This window comes from Carcharhinus amblyrhynchos, chromosome 23 (assembly GCF_965287045.1).
Source record: "Carcharhinus amblyrhynchos chromosome 23, sCarAmb.v2.hapA, whole genome shotgun sequence".
NCBI lineage: Eukaryota > Metazoa > Chordata > Chondrichthyes > Carcharhiniformes > Carcharhinidae > Carcharhinus > Carcharhinus amblyrhynchos.
Genome location: NC_137346.1, coordinates 33129326 through 33151322, shown reverse-complemented (window position 1 = coordinate 33151322; position 21997 = coordinate 33129326). Strand labels below are relative to the sequence as shown.

Here is a 21997-nt window from a genome sequence, read left to right as displayed (position 1 = left end):
TAGATAGAGTAAATGGTGGTAAGCTTTTTCCGCTATTAGAAATGGATAGAACGAGGGGTCACGGGCTTAGGGTGAGGGGGGCTAGGTATAAGACAAATATTAGAGGGCAGTTTTTCACGCAAAGGGTAGTGGGGGTGTGGAATGCACTGCCGAGTAAGGTGGTGGAAGCAGGCACGCTAAGGTTGTTTAAGAGTCACTTAGACAGCCACATGAGCGGTCTACATATAGGGGGATATAGCAGGCCTTACTAAACATTGTAGGCTTGGGATTCCGTTTTTGCCTCAGGGATGTTACAGTCTTTGCCTGTTTAATAATGAATTTTTTGTCTCCACAGGCATTTAAGTCCACCTTGTTGACCAGCAAGGGGCATGCATGCGGCAGGTTGTAGTGGGCTGCTCTTGGATGTTGCTTCGGGAGTTGCCTATTGCTTCATGTTGTTAGTGTGCTTAAACTGGACCATCTCGAGGGCAACATGACAGCTCAGAGACTATCTCTGTTGCTGTGCGGACACATGGATTTGGGCCTGTGTCTGTGGGAGTTTGCGCGTTCTCCCCGTGGTTGTGTGGGTTTCCTCCGGGTGCTCCGGTTTCCTCCCACATCCCAAAGATGCGCTTTTAGGCTGATTGATTGGGTAACAAATTGTCCCTATATTGGACCTCCCTGATCCTCGCACATTAGGCGTAGACTAAAATCATGAATAGGTCACTGAGACAATGGGACGGCGGCGCGGGCTTGTTGGGCCGAAGGGCCTGTTTCCCGTGCTGTGTTGTTCTTTGTATTGTGGTCAGTCCAGACTCGATGGGCTGAATGGCCTCCTTCTGCACTGTTGGATTCTATGAAATTAAGAGCCTGCTTCAGGGATTCCTGACCTATTGGGAAGTGCAGCTGGTAGATCACGCCATTTTGTCAAATAATTTCTGCTTAGCCCATGGCATTCCAGAGAGGCTCACCAGCATTTGTGTTTAGGTTACAACGCCATCAGGGAGAGGAAGGACATCTAGAAAAGCTGCTCCCAGCACTCCCACTCTTACCTGGAGGTCCAGTTGAGGGGCCACAATGAGGTGAGCTCTCCTAAGGATGGGAAGAAGTCAGCCTCTCCAGGGCAGGCATGAATGGAAGTGCCCAAGTGAGAAGCAACTGTGCCCCCACTTCAGTCTGGAGACTGTGTGCTGTGTAAGGGAATCAGGAACAGCTGGTGTGCATGAAAGGTGGATGGCATAGCAACTCAGGTGGCAGGCCCCACATTCTAATGTGCAATGCTAGCCTCAGATCATACATCTTACTAGCTCCAGCGTCACATTTTCACACCTGAGTGCACACTCAACTTACTGCTCTCTGTCTCAACCATGCCTCAGAGTTACCCGGCACAAATGGATGCACCCCATGCGCAAGAGCAGAGGTTCATGGCTTTATTCCCTACTCACCGCAGGAAAGATGAAGGAGGCAGCAGCATGTCTGAAAACCGGCCCAATGGCATTTTTCTCAACTTTTCCAGCCCCCTGCCGAACTTCCAAAGCTGCTACTACAATCACTAAATTCCACCTACTTTCTGTCCTTACAGGAAAAGACTGCACACAACTTTGGGAGAAGCACAGATCTGTGGTCAGGAGAGGGGAGGATTGGTGGTCCTCCAGGCACCTTGTAGCCACAGCTAATGCATGTCTACCTGCCCTATTAGGAAGATAATTTACCGTCATGACTGTGCAGATGTCAATAACAACCTGCATGAGAGTCTGAGACTCCTGACGTAACAGTTTGCACATTTCAGAATAACTGGACACCTGCTTGTAGACACTCGGGTTGGGTGGGGAGAAACTCTCACCTCCTTCCACTTGTATCTTGATAGCCTTCATTTTCTGTGGAGATGCACATGGCTGAGAAGGCAGCTACTACTTTTCTTGGTGCTGCTCCTGCTGCAGCTTGTGGCAGTGGTAGGCCTTTTGCCATAGACCCTCAGCAGAGGTGGGAGATGGGCTGTATAAGCTGCTCCCATGCTACTGTCAAGGCTAGTAGAAAGGGGAACAGTTGAATGAAGTTGGTTCAGACGTTGGAGCTGGCAATCACCATTTATGCAGTAATAACACTTTCTGCAGAGGAGTGTTTTGCACTGCAGTCTTGCTGTCTGATCGTGTCCACTTCTCCAAACTGGTTGGAGACACAACATTGGACGATCCTTTTGAGAAAGGGGAAATTTATACATTAATTCCCTCTTAATTGCCTGCTTAACACTTTTATTTGAATTCCTCAGCCACAGTTTCTCAAATTTATTCCCTATCCACTCCTAGGAAAAATTGAAAAAAGCAGAAGCATGTTGGAATCTGATTTTTTTTTCAATTTTCCCAGCCCACCACCCACTTTTACCCTCGATCTCCAAACCTGCCTCCACAGGTTTAGGAAAACTCTCTCCAACGTGTACAGGTATCATTTAAACCACACTATCAGCCCGTAGGTTGGAAAATGCATTCCCACAACAAGTGCACTCATTTGCTGTTACAGAACACAAGATACTTTGTCAGTTAGTTTTGTCTTAGCTCTGTTACAAGTTTGATGACTTGCAAGTGCCACTTGCATTGTATCAAACATTGAAAGTCCGATAAATGAATAGAAAATTAAAGAATTAAATCTGCCACAGATGTTTATTATCAGCAGCAAGATTCCTTCCCAGCCAGCTTTAATCTGGGGCCTGTGAAATTCACTACATTTAATTTGGGAAATGGACAGAAATCAATACAGTCTGTTAGACAATTAGAAAGGAGACACTGTTCAAAGAGTGTAAAACAAAAGTGAAAATAATTGCTCAAGAACTCCCTTGTCAATCCAATGAAGGTTCCCAAAACTTTTCCATTTCAGTGTGGGCTGAGTAAGGTGTTAATCACAAATTCTCGGTGGTGCTTCAAAGATGCGCTTTTTAAGATCACTTATGTCTGTCAATTTCTAACAGTAAGGAAGTAAACAGTTTTACACATCTCAGGTTAACTCCACTTGCAAAATTCATTACTTGTTGTTGTGGTAGACCATGGAGCAACACACGTAACGCTCTCCAGCAAATGGTAGCTCTAATGTGTCACCTCAGACCAGCCAACTAACAGGCCAATCAGTATTATTGAGAAATGTAGGACCCAGCAAGTGCACCATGAGGGAGAAAAGGAAAATGAGAAGGGAGATCCACTAGAGAAAGACAAGAAAGAGAAGGTAAAGAGGCACAGATGAAGAAGAAAAAAGCTATCTTCCTCTCAATTCAAATTCCTATAATCATATATTTTAATTTAGAGATGTACAGTTGGATCTGCCCATTTATAATTTACATGTAACCACAGCTTTGTTGGAAGTGTGAAGAATGAAGAAGTTGGGTTAAATATTTTCACTGAGAGAAATCAATTGCAATTAATATCAGGGAAAGGCATTGAAGTAGACAGTACAAGAGACAATTAAATGAATGCTTGAAGAGACAAGAAATACGGTGAAACGAATAATAAATAGTGTGGTTGGTCTATGAGAAAGGGGACAAGCTTTTGGGCCTAATGGCTTTTTCCAGTTTGTAAAAAAAATTCTTTTGTAAGAGAAAGGAGAGGAAAGAGAGAAGGAAAATTGCAAGATTAATAAACTGAAGAGGGACATGTTGTTCCCCCAATATAGTAGGCTAACAGGAGTGATAATACTGTGGGATCCGCCCATCCCCAGCAAACCCCCCCCCCAATATCATACAGGTTTCACATGTACATCCCCATCTTCCATCAACATTTAAAAAAAAACAATAAATGAAAACAGATTGGAGAAATGTCTCGTTTAGAGGCATGTCTTAGAATCACGAGCATCATTGTCACACATCTCAGAGGGACTCAGAAATAAAATTTAGGCTGCCGGTGTCATTTAAACAAGCAACTGCCACAGTCCCTCAAACAACCTCTTTGCAACCTTTAATATAGGTTGAAAAGTGGATAGAATTAAGAGGTTCCACAGCCTGCAATATACAATTAGATTTTACACAATTCTACCTCTATCACATTCTTTACTGAGGCACAGAAGCTGCTCACTCTTGTAATGGCTGGTCAAGCAATTGAGAAACAGGACACCACATAGTCTCCACTTTATATCTCAGAAGCTCTTTACGCAAGAATTAGAATTTCTTTTCAAACCTAAGAAGCTCATCAGTTAGAGATGGATTTGTTTCTTTTCTCATTAATATTTTGGTTATTTCTCTACTCTCTCCCCTCTCCCCCCAACCCAAAGTTCATAGTGCACAGGTCAAGAGCTTGTTGTAGCAGCATTTTCATATCAGTACTTTGAAATCTTCCAAAACACCTATCCGGCTGGGGTTTGCATTTTTTTTTCTGTAGAACCCAGCTAACCTTCAAGTGTCAAGTTTCCAGGATAACAGAAGCTTCACGGCACAAGTGGGGGAAGGCAGAGTGCCATTTTAACTGGATGCAGTAGCAATCGGCTTCTTCAGCTGCTGATTCATAATTTCCCGGGTGCGGCACGCTTGAATCTGGTCATAGCAGGAGTTACAGACCAGGACAGGGTCATATAACTGCTGATCTGGAATGGGTAGCTTCAGGTGGCAGCAATTGGCACAAAAAACATTCCCACAATTCCTAGGAATAAAAACATCAATCCATTAACACGCTCAAACACAGAAAGGAGATAGTTTATCTGTGCTGCACTGCATACTCAAGCCTAACTCTCATGCCTCGAAGGTGCAGACACCTATTGGGAGACCTTTCAATACCTCAACAAAGTCAGAATTCTCCAAATATAACAGCTTGGTAGAGGTGGAGCACAATAACAGGTTATCCAGTCAAGCATACATACTTTCAGTTTAGGTCACAGGGCAGCAATCAGAAGGAACCTGATTTATTTTTCCTTCTCTAACCTAATACATTAATTTTACACTAAGCACCAGAATCAGAGCAGAAACAAAATCATTCAGAATATAAGCCAAAGTACACTCAGTTAAAATTTATATCCTCAAAACACACAGAAATCTTTTCAACAGTAGAACAATACAAATGGGAGTGTTTATGGGAGATGTATTACTAAACTGTTACGCAATGAGGTTCAGTGATTGTTAATTGAAAGAATGTATATAGCTTCATCTGACCCTCAGGACATCCTGGAGAAAGTACTTCAGTCAATTATTTGTTGAAACGTAATCACTTATGTCAGCAGATTAAGTCCAGTTTAGTCATGGGCAATGGCACTAGAACGAGCATTAGTGTTGAACAACATCATGGAGTAATTCCAGCATTTAGTTTTAAGTAATGCCACTGATCTAGAGATTTATGCAGAGTTAACTGTATCGATGGGAGGGGTAATGTTAACCAACAGAAGTGGGAGAACATGCTGATGTGTGGCATTTGAGCGAGTTCTTCAAGGCCAATTAATTGTTTTGTTGATATGCAATTAAGCAAGTAGATCAAGTCTGATAGACTAACGGGACGGGAATGAGAATGAAAATTAAATTACTTCAGTGATGGTTTTAGTGTTGAGTATTGTTACTGGAGTGAAGCTTGGCATTATGTAACAATACTAGAGAACGGGCTGATTTTGACATGACTGAAATGAGAATTAGCACTGCTTAATGATTGACTGTCTCTTTGCAATCTGTGTACATCTTAATTCTGAGTAAATGCAATCTCCTACAAGTAAACACAGCAACACAGCCAGACGCGTGCACACACACAAGGGATGATGATAAGTAGCAAAGTTGGAGTGAGGGCTTGTAATGAGTAATGGTTCTTAGTAAGGCTAAAGGTACAGTACATTGCCCAAAGATTGCTCACCTGCAGTGGTGTCTCCTTTTGGCTAACCAGAATTCCGAGTCACAGTTAAAGCAATGCGATGCCATGTGGTCAGGGACCCACCGTGTCACCTGCAATACATCAACTAATTAGAACATCATTGCTTCCAATGATGTAAACACAACTTAACTACCCAAACATACAATCGTCAGCATCCACCAGCCACCCTTAAAGTATACTAAACTTCAAATTTCAGAGAGAAATTCAGTATTTTGTTTGAATACGTAGTTATGCATACGAACAGAATACAAGATCTTTTAGCAATAGGGAAAGGCTGAAATAATTCTCCGTATTTTCTTAATTTTTAACTATCTATGCCTTGTATCTAAGATCCTCATCTCGTCACAAAATAGCTTCTTGAACACACTTATTTAAGTTGCCTTTCTTAGTAACTTATGCACATTTCTATTGTACTCCTTTCCTATTCCTAACTTGCTTACTTTTTACATATGCACCTGTATTTTTGTAAGCATAAGAACATAAGAAATAGGAGCAGGGGTAGGCCAACTAGCCCTTCGAGCCTGCCCCGCCATTCAATAAGATCATGGTTGATCTGTCGTGGCTCAGTTACACATTCCCGCCCTCTCCCCATAACCCTTAATCCCCTCTCTTATCAAAAACCCATCAACCCGCTTCTTAAAAATATTTAGCGAGGTAGCCTCCACCACTTCAACGGGCAGAGAATTCCAGAGATTCACCACCCTTTGAGTGAAGTTCCTCCTCAACTCCGTTCTAAACCACCCCCCCTTTATCTTGAGGCTGTGCCCCCTAGTCCTACTATCCTTTCTGAGCAGGAAGAGTCTCTCCACCTCTATCCTATCCATCCCATTCATCATCTTATACGTCTCAATGAGATCTCCCCTCATTCTTCTAAACTCTAACGAGTACAAGCCTAATTTATTCAACCTCTCCTCATAGCTCAACCCCCTCAACTCCGGCATCAGCCTAGTAAACCTCCTCTGCACTCCCTCCAAGGCCAAAATATCCTTACGTAAGTACGGCGCCCAAAACTGCACACAGTACTCCAGCTGCGGCCTCACCAATGCCCTATACAGCCGCAGCAAGACCTCCCTACTTTTATATTCAATCCCCCTCGCTATGAAGGCCAGCATCCCATTCGCCTTCCTGACCACCTGCTGCACCTGCAAGCTGGGTTTTTGCGACTCATGCACAAGGACCCCGAGGTCCCTCTGCACCGTCGCCTGCTGCAGCCTTTCTCCACGCAAGTAATAATCCTTCCTACCGTTATTCCTACCAAAGTGGACCACCTCGCATTTGCCAACATTAAATTCCATTTGCCATTTCCTGGCCCATTCACCCAGCCTATCTAGATCCTTCTGTAGACTCTCCCCACCCTCCGCACAATTTGCCTTTCCACCAATTTTGGTGTCATCAGCAAATTTCGACACCCTACACTCGGTTCCCTCCTCCGGATCATCTATATAAATGGTAAATAGCTGAGGCCCCAGCACCGACCCCTGGGGCACTCCACTAGTCACCATCCGCCAATCCGAATAGCACCCACTGACCCCCACTCTCTGCCTCCTATTTGACAACCAGTCCTCTATCCACGCTAACACCCTACCCCCAACTCCATGCCCCCTGACCTTCTGCAATAACCTTTCGTGAGGTACCTTGTCAAACGCCTTCTGACAATCAAGAAAGACCACATCCACCGGCTCTCCTCTATCCACCGCCCTAGACACATCCTCATAGAACTCCAGTAAATTTGTCAGACACGACTTCCCTTTAACGAAACCGTGCTGCGTCTGCTCTATCAAGCAGTTCCCCTCAAGATGCCTCGCTATTTCCTCCTTGATGACGGATTCTAACGTTTTACCTACAACAGACGTTAAACTAACAGGCCTATAAATTCCCCGCCTTTTGCCTGGCACCCTTCTTAAACAACGGCGTAACATTAGCCGTTTTCCAATCTTCCGGCACTTCCCCGGAATCCAGCGACGTCTGGAAAATAACCACCAAGGCATCCACTATAACCTCCGCCATTTCTTTCAGGACCCTCGGATGCATTCCATCCGGTCCTGGGGACTTGTCCACAATCAGCCCCTCCAGTCTGTCGAGCAATTTGCTTATTAATAAACAATTTGCTTATATTATCTTTTCATAATCTTTTGCTGATTGCTTAGAATCTGAGAGTTTCCAATTTCAGACTCTATTCAACTTACAAGTCCTTGGTGTTCTGCACTCACATATGCTCCTCTCAGGGGAGAAGTAGAAAGGTAGTGTAGTGGGGAGTATTGGGTAGAGCAGAAAACTGTATGTGGATGAGAGAGAAGGGGAAGGATACTGGGGAGAATGGCTAGGAATAATGAATATGGGGAAGGGAAGAAACACAGTATTTTACGAACCAGTTCTTACATTCACTGAGACCATAGCTGATCCATCTCAAGTCTACCTTCCACACTGTCCTCAATTCTTTCAGTATCCAAAAATCTATCAATCTCCTTGAACATACTCAATGGCTGAGCATCCACAATTTCTGGTCCAGAGAGTTACAAAGATTCACAAAATTTACCTTAATCCTACGTGGTTTACCCTTTATCCTGAGACTGTGGCTCCTACTTCTAAGACCAGTGCTTCCCACATTCTCTGATCTTATTCGTTAGGCCACAATGAGACACATTATAAGTAGCCTTTGGAAATCCAGATAAATTGCTTGTCCTGTATTACCACCGTCTACTCTCTGTTACCTCTTTAAAATGTCAATAAGCTTGATTAAGCAAGATTTTCCTGTTTGAAATTCATGCTGTTGTATTTCTTATTTCTGATCTCTCCATTAGTATGGATTCCAACATTTTTCCTACTGCTGATGTTAAGCTTTGCATCCTCCTCACAGCTTACTTGGGGGGTAGGAAGAATGGTAGGAAGGACTATTACTTACGTGGCGAAAAACTGCAGCAGGCGACGGTGCAGAGGGACCTCGGGGTCCTTGTGCATGAGTCGCAAAAACCCAGCTTGCAGGTGCAGCAGGTGGTCAGGAAGGCAAATGGGATGCTGGCCTTCATAGCGAGGGGGATTGAATATAAAAGTAGGGAGGTCTTGCTGCAGCTGTATAGGGCATTGGTGAGGCCGCAGCTGGAGTACTGTGTGCAGTTTTGGGCGCCACACCTGCGCAAGGATATTTTGGCCCTGGAGGGAGTGCAGAGGAGGTTTACTAGGCTGATACCGGAGTTGAGGGGATTGAGCTATGAGGAGAGGCTGAATAAACTAGGCTTGTACTCGTTAGAGTTTAGAAGAATGAGGGGAGATCTCATTGAGACGTATAAGATGATGAATGGGATGGATAGGATAGAGGTGGAGAGACTCTTCCCGCTCAGAAAAGACAGTAGGACTAGGGGGCACAGCCTCAAAATAAAGGGGAGGCGGTTTAGAACGGAGTTGAGGAGGAACTTCTTCACTCAAAGGGTGGTGAATCTCTGGAATTCTCTGCCCGTTGAAGTGGTGGAGGCTGCCTCGCTAAATATTTTTAAGAAGCGGGTTGATGGGTTCTTGATAAGAGAGGGGATTAAGGGTTATGGGGAGAGGGCGGGAAAGTGGAACTGAGCTACAACAGATCAGCCATGATCTTATTGAATGGCGGGGCAGGCTCGAAGGGCTAGATGGCCTACTCCTGCTCCTATTTCTTATGTTCTTACGTTCTTACTTACTTTCATACCCAAATTTGTATCGCCAGCTAACCTGGGGACATTACATTGGCTGACTCTTCCAGTCATTGATATCGTTTGTAAACAGCTGAAGCCCAACCACTGATTGCTGAAATACTGCACTAATTACCAGCCTAATAACCTGAAAATCCCTAAAAGACAAAAAAACTTCATGTTTTTCTGCCCATAAATCAATCCTCAAACCATGCTATTAGCCCCAATTTCATTCTTTTATGGGGACAAAGAAGGGAGGTAAAGGAGAATGAGAGTGTATTTCTCTACAGCAGGATAACCGCTGACTAAAGGGCTCCCTGTTGGGAGAGTGAGACATTAAATAATTCACGTCAGCAGGACATAACTCAAAAGGTACAAAAAAAACAAATCCTTCACGAAGGCTTGAAAGAAGCAGTTAGCAGAAATGTTTATGACCTGCCTACCCCTTTTTACAGGTTTTGTTACACCAAGAACAATGAATCTATGCTCCTACCTCAGTCTCCTTCCTATCCACAGGTTCCCAACTTGCTTCTGAGCGCTGATCATCACTGTGGACGGACAAAGATTCCTCAATGTCACTATCATCAGATTCTCTCAAGCAAGTCTGAAAATCAGTGCAGAAATATCAGTAACAACGATAGTGAATGACAGTTTAACTCAGCTTTATTAACACCTACATCATAACAACCTCTACTATTCACATGTTATGCTGCATTAAAATACATGCTATTGGACAGATGAGCATTGTTTTCCATAAAAGAGGCCATGGGACCTGATTGAGGTGTACAAAATTATGGGAGTCCTAGATAGGGTAAACAAGAAAAACTTGTTTCCTCTAGTTGAAGGGTCAATTACCAGGGACATAGCTTTAAGGTGATTGGCAGAAAAATTAGAAGGGACATGAGGAAAAGCTTTTACACCCAGAGGGTGGTAGGCATCTGGAATTCACTGCCTAAATTGGTGGTTGAGGTTGAAATACTCAAATCATGTCGAAAGTATTGGATTTGCACCTGACGTGGTGGCATAGTAGTGCCTCACAGCACCAGGTTCCTCACAAGACTTCCAGATTCAATTCCAACCTTGGGTGACTGTGTGAAATTGCACATTCTCCCCTTGTCTGCTCCGGTTTCCTCCGAGCATTCCAGTTTCTTCCAACAGTTCTAAAGTGTGCAGGCTAGGTGGATTGGCCATGGCAAATGTGTGGGATAATGGGGAGAGGGCCTGGGTATGGTATCCTGTCAAAGAGTTGGTGCAGACTTGATGGGCCAAATGATCCCTTTTGCACCGCAGGGACCAGGTGCTGGAAATTAGGATTGAAATGAACAGCTAGTTTACTTTTGCTCTTTTTTGGCTGGCGTTGACTCATAACGTTTCTGTAATTCTAAGGTTCTATTTACACACAAGTGCATCAAATCCAACGTTTTTGACACCACAAGCTAACAAATCTTTTGCACTTCATGCTGCACCAAGTCCTAGACTATTGTTTCCAGTTCCATGCAGGTGAAACAAAATTTGTCACTTGCTTGGATGAGCTCAGCTTCAACAATGCTCAAGAATCTCGACACATCATTCAAGACAAAGCAGCTGGCTTCATCAGTTATACAGCAGTAACAGCATGTAATGGAATGCAAGGAAATCACCAAGGCACTTGCGCATCATTTTCAGCATTGGGCAGAGAAGTAACTTACAGCAATGTGAATCCCCAATGACTCAGATTGCCACTCCATGGGAGTTACAGGCCGCAACAAGCCTCAACTTCCTCAGAGTGGCAATCAGCACCAGACTAACATTTCATGCACAATTACTTAAGATTTTTTTTCCCAGGCGTCTCATCTAACTTTCTGGCTCAGGTCTGGCAAGATCCTAACAGCAAAGCATTTTCCCAGGGCCCAGCGATAAAGTTCAGTAGAGTCGAAGCGAAGGAGACCACAGCCCTTTTTTCCTTTTACGCAACTGGCTGACATAAACCAGGTAAGATTAAAGGTCCATGAAATTTAAAGAGCCTTTCAGGTTGCACTGTACCATGTCTGGGAGGTGGGGTGTTGGGAAACTGGGCCACTCTAGGATGGAAGGAGAGGAAGAGATCCCTTAGGGGATTGACAAGATCGGGGGATCCCATGGAAGGTCAAGACTGGGTTTGTACAATAGGTACCCAGAGGTTAGAAGTGATTTTAATTCTTTCAACTTATTCTTGGTAACTACTGGCATTACCCAATTGGAACCATCCAAAAGTTTTGCAATTTAGATTACATTTCTGAATTACCCAGGTGAAGTCTGCACTTCTGGGTAATTGTCACTCAAGCCTTATCTAGGAACCAAACCCAATGCACCTTTTGGTACAGCCCCATCAATCTGATGTTAGGGAGCTTGGAAATTAGGGCCCACCATGAATGGTGAGACACTGGGAAATATTTGCATTCAAAAGGACCCAAGTGTCCTTATATACATGAATCAAATAATGTTAACATGCAGAACAGCAAGCAATTCGGAAGTCAAATTGAATTTCGGTGCATTTTACACAAAGTGCTTCAAATATAAGAGTAAAGAAATTTTATTACGGGACACTATGGAAGCCACATCTGAAGTAATGTGCGCAATTTGCTCTTCCTACTCAGGAAAGATACACTTTTCTTAAAAGTATATGCAACAAAAGATCACTGGATTAGTTCCACAGGTACTAGGGTAGTCCGAAGAAGTGAGTCTGAGTACTCTAGACCTATACTCCTGAGTATTAAGGATGACTAATTGAAACATATGAAGTTCTTACCTGGCTTCTCAGGATAGATGTCAAGCCAGAAAATGGCTGGGGAATTTAGAACTTGGAGTCAGAGCCCCAGAACAAGGGCTTGACCATCTGGATTTTCATTCAAAAGACAGCACGGTGGCATAGGGTTAGCATTGCTGCCTCACAGCTCCAGTGACCTGGGTTCGATTCCCCGCTTGGGGTCACTGTCTGTGGGGAGTTTGCACCTTCTCCCCGTGTCTGTATGGGTTTCCTCCAGGTGCTCTGGTTTCCCCCCACAGTCCAAAGATGAGCAGGTTAGATTGATTAGCCATGGTAAACTGGCTCTTAGTGTCTGGGGATGTGCATATTAGAGGGATTAGCAGGGTAATTATGTGGGGTTTTGGGGATAAGGGATTGGGGGGATTGTTGTTGGTGCAGACGCGATGGGCCAAATGGCCTCCTTCTGCACTGCAGGGATTCTATGATTCTATGACTGTGAGTCGTTGGAAATTTCTATCTGGGAGAGCTGTGTGTGCTTAGTCATTGAGTGAACTCAATCTTTTTGGGTACTATGAGAATTAAGGAATAAGGCAATAGTACAAGGAGGTGGAATTGAGATAGATTAGGTACAATCTTATTGAATGGCAAAGCAGGTTCAAAAGAGCCAAAAGACCTACTCCAACTCCTAGCTATGTTACCATGCTTGAGCCTAGCATATGCTTATACATTGTTCTCCCTTCACTTTGGTACAGGCAACCTGTACCTTGAGCTGGTTAGGGCCCAACCTCTGAAATTCCTTTTCTAAACTCTTGGCCATATGACTTCCCATTTAAAATCATTGGGTTAAACAAGATTAGACATGGCTGAGATGCCTTCTAAAACATTAAAACTCTGTCCTGTGGCAGAAGAATAGTCAACCGACAATGGTTGTGGTGTAAAGTTAGTAACACGGATATGCATTCCAACATGGAACAAGAAATTTAGTTGAAAAGAGAAAAAGTGATAATCATGTGATGTGCTCTTTAAATACAAGTCTTGGTTACTCATTCCCTAATCAACTAAACCGTCAGGCATCACCCATGGCTCTTGTGAGTCTGACAATTCTAGCTTCAAGTTCCATTCGAGAGGGGCAAGGTGCGTAATGGTTAAACACCAATGTAGTACAAAGGGAGTGCTGTAGTATTAGAGGTATTGTCTTTTGAAGGGAATGTTAAATTGAAGCGCCATCTGTCATTTTCTGAGAGCAGGCAGTGGCGTAGTGGTATTGTAATTGGACTTGTAATCCAGAGATCAAGGGTAATGCTCTGGGGACCAGGGTTCAAATCCCACCATGGCAGATGGTGAAATTTGATTTCAGTAAAAAAATCTTAAATTAAAGGTCTAATGATGACTGTTGCTGTATACAAAAAACCCAACTTGTTCACTAATGTTCTTAAGGGAAGGAAATTCACATAAACAGAACCACAGTAGTGTGATTGACTCTTAGCTAGGCAAATGACCTAGCACTCGTTTTGTGGGCAATTAGGGATGGTCAATAAATGCTGGCCCAGCCAGCAATACCCACCCTTCTCCCTTTAAGAAACCAATCAGGAGAGTTTTCCATGTACTCACCAATATTTATCAACCAATTGTGTACCACTCAACTAATTGCTGTTTGTGTAACCATGCTGCTGACTGCTGCAATTGCAGCAATACAATAACGACTGCACTTCAAGGAGTGTGAAGTGCTTTGGGAATTTGAAGGTATTGTCATATAAATGCAAGTTATTTCGTTACACTGGATGAGACCTGCTCAGAAAAGTTAAAGATGTTGTTCACTTACAAAATCATCCCCATAGTCAATGTCCACCTCCACTGGGGATGCACAGTACTGCTGACTGTCTAGACGCATCTGAAGTTCATGAACCTGTCGACGAAGCAATTCTACCTCCTGCTTGTAAGTTGCCTCGATCTGTCGTAACCTCTGTTGAACTGCATCCACGGGAAACGGCAATCCATCATCATCAACGTAGCTTGGAGACATCTCCAAAGTGGTGGGAGCAGTCTGCCCAATTGGTTGAAGCTGTCTCCAATGTGATGAGTGAGTAAAAAAACCACAAGTTTTTAGATTTGATCCTAATGAATAAAGGCTGGAATGGATCTGGTGGGATTGTCGGAGATTCTTAAGTGCTCCTAGTTGTTCCTCCTTAAGCAAATACTGTCCATTCACTGCAGCACCCACTCTCAGATGCTTATTGTTTAGTCTTTTATAATGACAACCATTCAGCTTGGCTTTCCTGTGGCCTGTATCCCCACTATAGGCTGATTTTACCAAACCCTGTACACTATCCCAGTTGGAGCTCAGTAATGAGAAGTCACTGAACTGACTCTGACAAATGTGTTTTCTGATAGTTCTCACACTTTCTATTGCTGTCCTCCCAACCCTACATTGTTCTGCTTCATTTTGAAGTCCATTTGCAAACAAAATACCATTCTTCGTAAAGCTTAAGTCCTTGGTGAATGAAAAACCATCTGCCTTTGTCCTCTCCTCAGTCACAGTCTCTGTGGAGCTATGCATGGCAGAAATTTTCTCCTTAAGGTTAAGCACATTTGCCACAGAATGGAGGTAGGGTTGTAAAGCAGAAGAGTTGCTGCTATATTCTGGTAACTGGTCAGTGCCTGAGGAAGTGGTCTTTACAGATGGGTTTGATACAAATTGTTCACAATGACCTGGATGATTTTCGTAAACCCTACATTCTTTTGGTTTTTCTTGGATAACTTCTTTAGTTTCAGTAATCCCAAGTGTTTTTTCCTCAAGCTTATTGTTTGCGATTGTATTACTGCTAACATCATTTAAAAGTTTCTCCTGTTGAGTGTCTTTGGGATGAGTCAATGGTTCGAGGTTTCTGTGGCGCTCTGTCTTTTTGTTCAGGTTTCTGCTATCGGATGATTCCTCCTCTTCTGTTTGGAGAGATGAGTTATTGAATAGATTTTCCTCTCTAGCCTCCTCTGCTGTTTCTACTGGATCTATTAAGCCATTTACTTTATGGTCAGGGAGGGATGCTCCAGTCCCAACTTCAGGGACATCAGGTACATCAGGGATATCAGGTATAGCTAGCACAGGCATGTTTCTGGGCTCTGGAGTGAGACGTCCTTCCTGACAATGTTGATTTATGTTGGGATCGCTGGACGTTCTTGTCAGTGGAACTCCACTGTCACAGGCCAAGGGAAGATTGTCTACAGAACGAGCTTTTGGTAATCTAGAAAAAAAAAATCAGAAAAAGAACTCTGATTACTTGAAGAAATAGGAGAATTCAGACTGTCTATCCAAAATTCACGCATCAATGAGCAAGATGATGTTTGGTACTTATTTCTGCCTTAGATCTACTACATTATCTCTCCTCAATGTGCTGCATTTGCAGCAGATCTTATTACCTTAATGAACAGAACAAGAGACTGGATCTCTGGTCACTGCAAGTAAGGACTGACTGAATGGGACTTGAGGCTTGGAGCAAACTGGCCGGGAAGATATGAATAGAACAGGGAATGAAGCAAAAGAGAATTACAGAAGCCAGTTCAAGGAATTTGAGACTGGGGCAACAAGCTAAAATGGAAACCTCTCTACAAGGGAGTGAAAAAATTTCCAGAATATCCCATAAAAGGAAGCAGGCAAATAAATATTCTCAAGTTTGTTGACACAAGCAATCTCAAGGCTTCCACAACAGCCCCCCCAACCCCCCATCGTTCCAACTCCTCTAACCATGGCCCCTCATACACTCTATGTCAATATATGCCCCTTTCTCCAACCCCATGATCCTTCATTGCCTCTGTGCCAATCCATGCCCCCACCAGCAGCCTTTGCCCTTATCCCAATCAAGCCAACTAACCCAGTATCCACAATTAGCAGTCCTCAGGATTCATACTAAGATTAAATAAAGTGAAAGTAAAGTTTATTTATTAGTCACAAGTAAATTTACATTCACATTGCAATGAAGTTACTGTGAAAATCCCCTAGTCACAACACTCCGGCACCTGTTCGGGGTGCACTGAGGGAGAATTTATCATCATCATAGAATCCCTACAGTACAGAAAGAGGCCATTTGGCCCATCGTGTCTGCACCGACCACAACCCACCCAGGCCCTACCCCCATATCCCTACATATTTTACCCACTAACCCCTCTAACCTACGCATCGCAGGACACTAAGGGGCAATTTTATTAGCATGGCAAATGCTCCTATCCCGCACATCTTTTGAAATGTGGGAGCAAACTGCAGCAGTCAGGGGAAACCCATGCAGACACAGGGAGAACATGCAAACTCCGCAGAGTGACCCAAGCCTGGAATTGAACACAGGTCCCTGTCACTATGAAGCAGCAGTGCTAACCACTGCGCCACCATGTGCTAAGTGCCTATTACAGATTTCACTTTTTTTAAAATACTCATTCATAATGGGTGGCACGGTGGCACAGTGGTTAGCACTGCTGCCTCACAGTGCCAGGGACCTAGGTTCGATTCCTGGCTTGGGTCACTGTTTGTGTGGAGTTTGCACATTCTCCCCGTGTCTGCGAGGGCTTCTTCCACACGCTCCGGTTTCCTCCCACAGTCCAAAGATGTGTGGGTTAGTTGGATTGGCCATGCTAAGTCCCCCTTTAGTATCAGAGGGACTAGCGAGGGTAAATGCATGGGGTTATGGGGATAGGGCCTGGATAGGATTGTGGTTGGTGCAAACTCGATGGGTTGAATGGCCTCTTTCTGCACTGCAGAATTTCATTTGGGTACTTAATCCCTTACAAGGGACACTGGAAATCACAGCCCCACTTGAAAGAGTCTTTACCACAGGAGCAGTTAAACTGTGAAATGGGAGGCACCTAATGGATCTCCTACAGGATTCCTCAACATTCCTCTCAATGGAATGTTGAGAGATCATTATGCAGCATTCATCTACCACAGTAATAGTAACCCTTAGGCTTATGTCAACAGAGAGTGAAATAGCAACTTTTTAAAAACACTCCAGGCATTGGATTCAAAGATTTAAAGAGTATTAAATGCTTTGACAGCTTTACAGCTGACATGACAGTGCACATTGACAATTTTGACAGTTCAGTGAGCCCCTCAGTTAATGAACTATTGCATTTTTTTTAAAAACACACTTCCACGGCTATTTTTAAAAATCCCATAGAGCACATGACCTCTCCCTATGGGCACCTGAACTCCCCCTAAAGACGTCCCAGGACCATATCCAAAGGGGTACCCACCTCTCCGAAGAATACCCCAAATTTCAGACCTGTTTCTACCAGGTCTAACCTGCCCACGTGTTTCTTACACCTAGGTTACGAAAATCACACAAGTAGACACAGCTGCTGATTTAAATGGGCAGCCGCCTCTGTGAAATGTGCATATGTAAACCCTTGACTTGGGCTCATTTCTGCCTCTGGGAAAATGGTAGCTGCTGTGCTGAAGGTGCTTTGGGATTCAGCTTCTTCCACTCAATACAGGGCTCTCTGTTGTGTGAAGATTCAGGCCTCAGTTTTAGTCCAGGATTGCTCTTCAGAACTAATACTTCAGAGATTAAGGGTTAAACTTAATTTGTAAACTACACATTGCTGCAATTTGAATTGTCAGGATTAAGATAAGACTTACAGAAGTTAATGTTTTTTGAAAGGGTCTACTAAGCCAATCATTACACAATTCTGAATATCACAATTTCAGATCCAATGAACCCTCTGGGCTCTCAGAGTTCAATTTGCCAGATTTCAATAAAAAACACTGGGTCCCTCAAAACATTGGCACACAGCGTCAACCAATGCTCTCCATCTCCCCTTTTGAGGGTGAACTCTTGACCAATGCTCAACCACTCCTGGCTTCAACAGTTATCACAGAAACTGTTTCCAATGGCTGACTTGATAATGAAGGGGCACAAATCTAAAGTGATTGGCAAAAGGTGATGTGAGAAAAATCATTTTTGCACAACAAGTGGTCATGATTTGAAATGCACCACCTGTTATGATGATGGATTCCATAGTAGCTTTCAAAATGGAATGGAAAAGTACTTGAAGGGAAAACAAATGCACAGATATAAGGAAAGGCAGAGTCGTATGACTAACTGGATTATTCTTTGAAAGAACTGGAGCTGAACTGATGAGCCCGATGGCAGACTTGTGTTGAACTATTCTAAGCATCTATTACAAGTGAAAATGTCACTGGATCACTCAGATCATCCAAGTCCTGCTAAGTGTTTTTACATTAGCACAAGTTGAATTGTAACGGCTCAATATAAATCATTTGTATTTCAATGTGGCTGATAGAAATAAGAAATCCAGTCTTGCGCACCTGTCCAGTGATTTTCCAGTTCGTTCCTCCACTGCTCCACTTCGGGAGAGGCAGAGTTCAGCACTGCCAGTGGGTGTGCAAGGAGACGAAATAGGCAGATACACAGCTGTCCAAAGATGAAGTGCTCTAACGTGACACACTGGGTGTAAAACCTATCAAAACAAAATTACAACATGCATCATTGCTGATTCATACTTTCTCTAAAACATCCTATTCTTAGTCATAGGATAACATTGGTAAAGGACTACCCAGTGTAATACTAAGCTAGACAGACTATCTACCCCAGGTTAGATTCCTGGTCTATCCTTTGCAGAGGTGACACTAAAGAAACTTGCATCTAGGGTAATAAAACGCTGGAAACATTCAGCAGTTCAGGCAATTCTCATGGGTGATAAACAGAGTTAACATTTCAGCTTGTAATAACACTTCATTAAACTGATGAAAAATCGTCACAACCCAAAATTTAACCCCCCCGCCCCCCACCACCACACAATGCTGCCAGGTCTACTGAACACTTCTGGAATTTTATGCTTTTATTTCAGACTTCCAGCATCTGCAATATTTTGCTTTTGCCCTTAGGGTAGCCTTAGCTACAACAGACTTCAAATTGCTCACCGTTTCACCGCTTGGGATATACAAGTAGTTCTGGAAGTTTTTATTGCCAGTTCGTAGCAATGACCAGACTGAGCACGTGCGCTTGTAGATGCTGCGTGCCTCTCGTTCTCTGCTGTTGTTGCAAAGGAACGTTCCATAAAGACACGAGTACGTATGTTGAACCAGCTTTACCTATTAACAAATAAATAAAACAGTGGGCTCAGGTACAGCATTCCATCAGCAGTTTTCAATATTAAAACAACACTGGATAATATTAATATTGAGAAACAAACTTGAAGGGTCAAGGACCAAATAGCAGGGCATCCATCACCACAGATAACAAAGTAAAAGGAACGAATGATTCCAATTTTGGAACTGTGAACATAGCACATACGGAGGAAGTGAAAGATATCCATTTTGAGAGCTAATAAAGAATTAGGAAATAAAGAAAGGAGCGAGTTGGATTGTAAACTTAGAGCACAGAAATAAGAGATAAGTTCAAAGAAGACCTGGCCAGTGTAACCTCAATTAAAGAAAGAGACAAAAATGATTCCAACAGAGAAAGTGGCGAGAGACAAGTAGTGTGAGAAAGGTGCCCATTCAGATATGGACATGGTGTTCTTGGAATCGAGCTTTTACGAACAGTTGAGTTCTTCTGAGGAGGTGATGTATAGCTATTAGCATGTTACATCGATACAGGGTGCCAAGTCTCATTCGTTCACTCTAATAATGCTCAATGACCTACATTGACTCTCGCTCTCTCGATCGCATATGCTCGAATTTAAAATTCTAATTTTCAAGTACTTCCGTGGCCTTGGTCCTCCTTACTCTGTAATCTCCACCAACCCCACATCCTATCTAATTCAGGAAACGAGAGCATCCTGAGAGCATTTGATTTTAATTGCTCACGGGTTAGATCAGCATTTATTGCCCATCCCTCGTTGCCCTCAAGAAGGTGATGTCAAATTTTAGGTATAAATTTCCATTGCAGAGCCTTGAAACATTTTATTAGGTTAAAGATTATATAAATGCAAGTTGTTATTGTAACTGAACAAACATGGTTATTTTTAAAGCTAATTCATTCTAAATAAACACAGAAGCAACTTTGTCAAAAGTGTATCTTCCACATGTTCTTGTTACTTAGAACCCTTACCAGGAATGCATCACTGAACTCGAAGAGACATGGGAACTGCTTCAAAAGCTGATGGACACAGTCCAGCCATTGCAGAAACACTGGACACTGCTCGCTCAGGTCATCCAGATTTTCAGAGTGGCCACATCGGTCACCAAACTTATGACCAAAATCTAGCCATTCTGTTTCCACCAGAACCTGAAATCCCTGTAAAATAGTAATACTGCATTCAAAGACCCAGTGACAGCATGTTGTAAAATGTCAATATTATACCAAACAGATTTAAAAACTCTAGTCTTCACTCTGTCTGGAGTCATGATCTGTGTGACTTTTGAAGTTGGGTGTCTTTTGCACCCTGCTGTATTCTTTCCATTATTTGATTACGTCCTTTGAAGAGAAGATGGCTGTGGCTTAAGTTGCTTTCCTGGATTACTGGAGGTGGTGGTGGTGTAGCAGTAATGTCACTGGACTAGAATTCAGAGATCCAGGCTTGAGGGACATGGATTTAAATCACACCACGATAGCTGATGGGATTGAAATTCAATTCATAAATCTGGAATTAAAAGCTAGTCTCAATTATAATGACCGTAAAACCATTGTCTATTGACATAAAATCCCATCTGGTTAGGACCTGGTCTGGTCCAAATGGGACCCCAGACCCACAGCAATGTGGCTGAGTCTTCAATAGCTTTTGAAATGGCCTAGAAAGCCAAAGTTGTATCAAATTGCTAAGGCATGGCCGAGGTATCAGAATGTTAACGGCATGCGCAGCTCTGCAAAGTCATCCTTAACATCTAGGGGTTTGTGCCAAAATTATGAGAACAGTCTCACAGACTAGTCATGAGATTTGGATCATACCATATAGCCATATTAGAACATAAGAAATAGGAGCAGGAGTAGGCCATCCAGCCCTTCGAGCCTGCCCCGCCATTCAATAAGATCATGGCTGATCTGTCGCTGCTCAGTTCCACATTCCCGCCCTCTCCCCATAACCCTTAATCCCCTCTCTTATCAAAAACCCATCAACCCGCGTCTTAAAAATATTTAGCGAGGCAGCCTCCACCACTTCAACGGGCAGAGAGTTCCAGAGATTCACCAGCCTTTGAGTGAAGAAGTTCCTCCTCAACTCCGTTCTAAACCGCCCCCCTTTTATCTTGAGGAGATATTATGTTATATTATATTATATTAGCCAGACATCACCATCACATTCCCTAGGTGTGCCCTGAGAGGTGGGGGCAATGATATAGAGGGGGTAGCCCTGAGATTCCTCAGTACTGGAGAAGGGAATCAAGAGGGAAAACATACTTGAGTACAATAGGAGCAGGAGCAGAACACATGGTCCACCACTCAATACAATCATAGTTTCAACTCCATTTTCCTACTCAATCTCTATATCCCTTAGTTCCTCAGACAACAAAAATCTGTTTATATCATCTTTAAATGTATTTATCAGTGAAGCACCCACAAACCTCTGGAGTACAGAATGCCAAAGATTCACAACCCTTTAAGTGATTTCTCAGTCCTAAATGATTTAGCATTTGTCCTAGACACCTCGCCCCAAATATTAAGACACTCCAACTTACTGAAACTCTCTCTCAAAGCCCCTTCAGAATTTTGTAGGTTTCAATGAGATCACCTCTCATTCTTATAAACTCCAGAAAATACAAGTCCTTTTCACTCATCTTCTCATTATAGGAAAACCCCTCATCCCAGGGACCAATTTAATAAATCGCTTCTAATGCAAGTATATCCTTTCTTATATGTGGAGACCAAAAT

The 21997-nt window shown here is 43.2% G+C and overlaps 1 protein-coding gene across 8 annotated transcripts in view; it reads right to left on the bottom strand.

Moving 5' to 3' along the window:
- Positions 1-616: 616 nt before the first annotated feature.
- mtmr4 (myotubularin related protein 4) overlaps positions 617-21997 on the bottom strand; it is a 132763-nt gene continuing 111382 nt past the window's right edge. For 7 of the 8 annotated variants that reach the window (XM_080210981.1, XM_080210982.1, XM_080210980.1 and 4 more), the window contains 7 exons: positions 20243-20428; positions 19111-19281; positions 18496-18647; positions 14008-15424; positions 9954-10064; positions 5784-5872; positions 2618-4595 (listed from right to left, as the gene is read on the bottom strand). In XM_080210981.1, coding sequence (XP_080067107.1) covers positions 4418-4595; positions 5784-5872; positions 9954-10064; positions 14008-15424; positions 18496-18647; positions 19111-19281; positions 20243-20428 — 2304 coding nt within the window. In that variant the 3' untranslated portion in view covers positions 2618-4417. Of the gene's footprint in view, positions 2007-2617; positions 4596-5783; positions 5873-9953; positions 10065-14007; positions 15425-18495; positions 18648-19110; positions 19282-20242; positions 20429-21997 lie in introns of those variants that run through there. The other variant, XR_013889311.1, reaches the window with a different exon arrangement.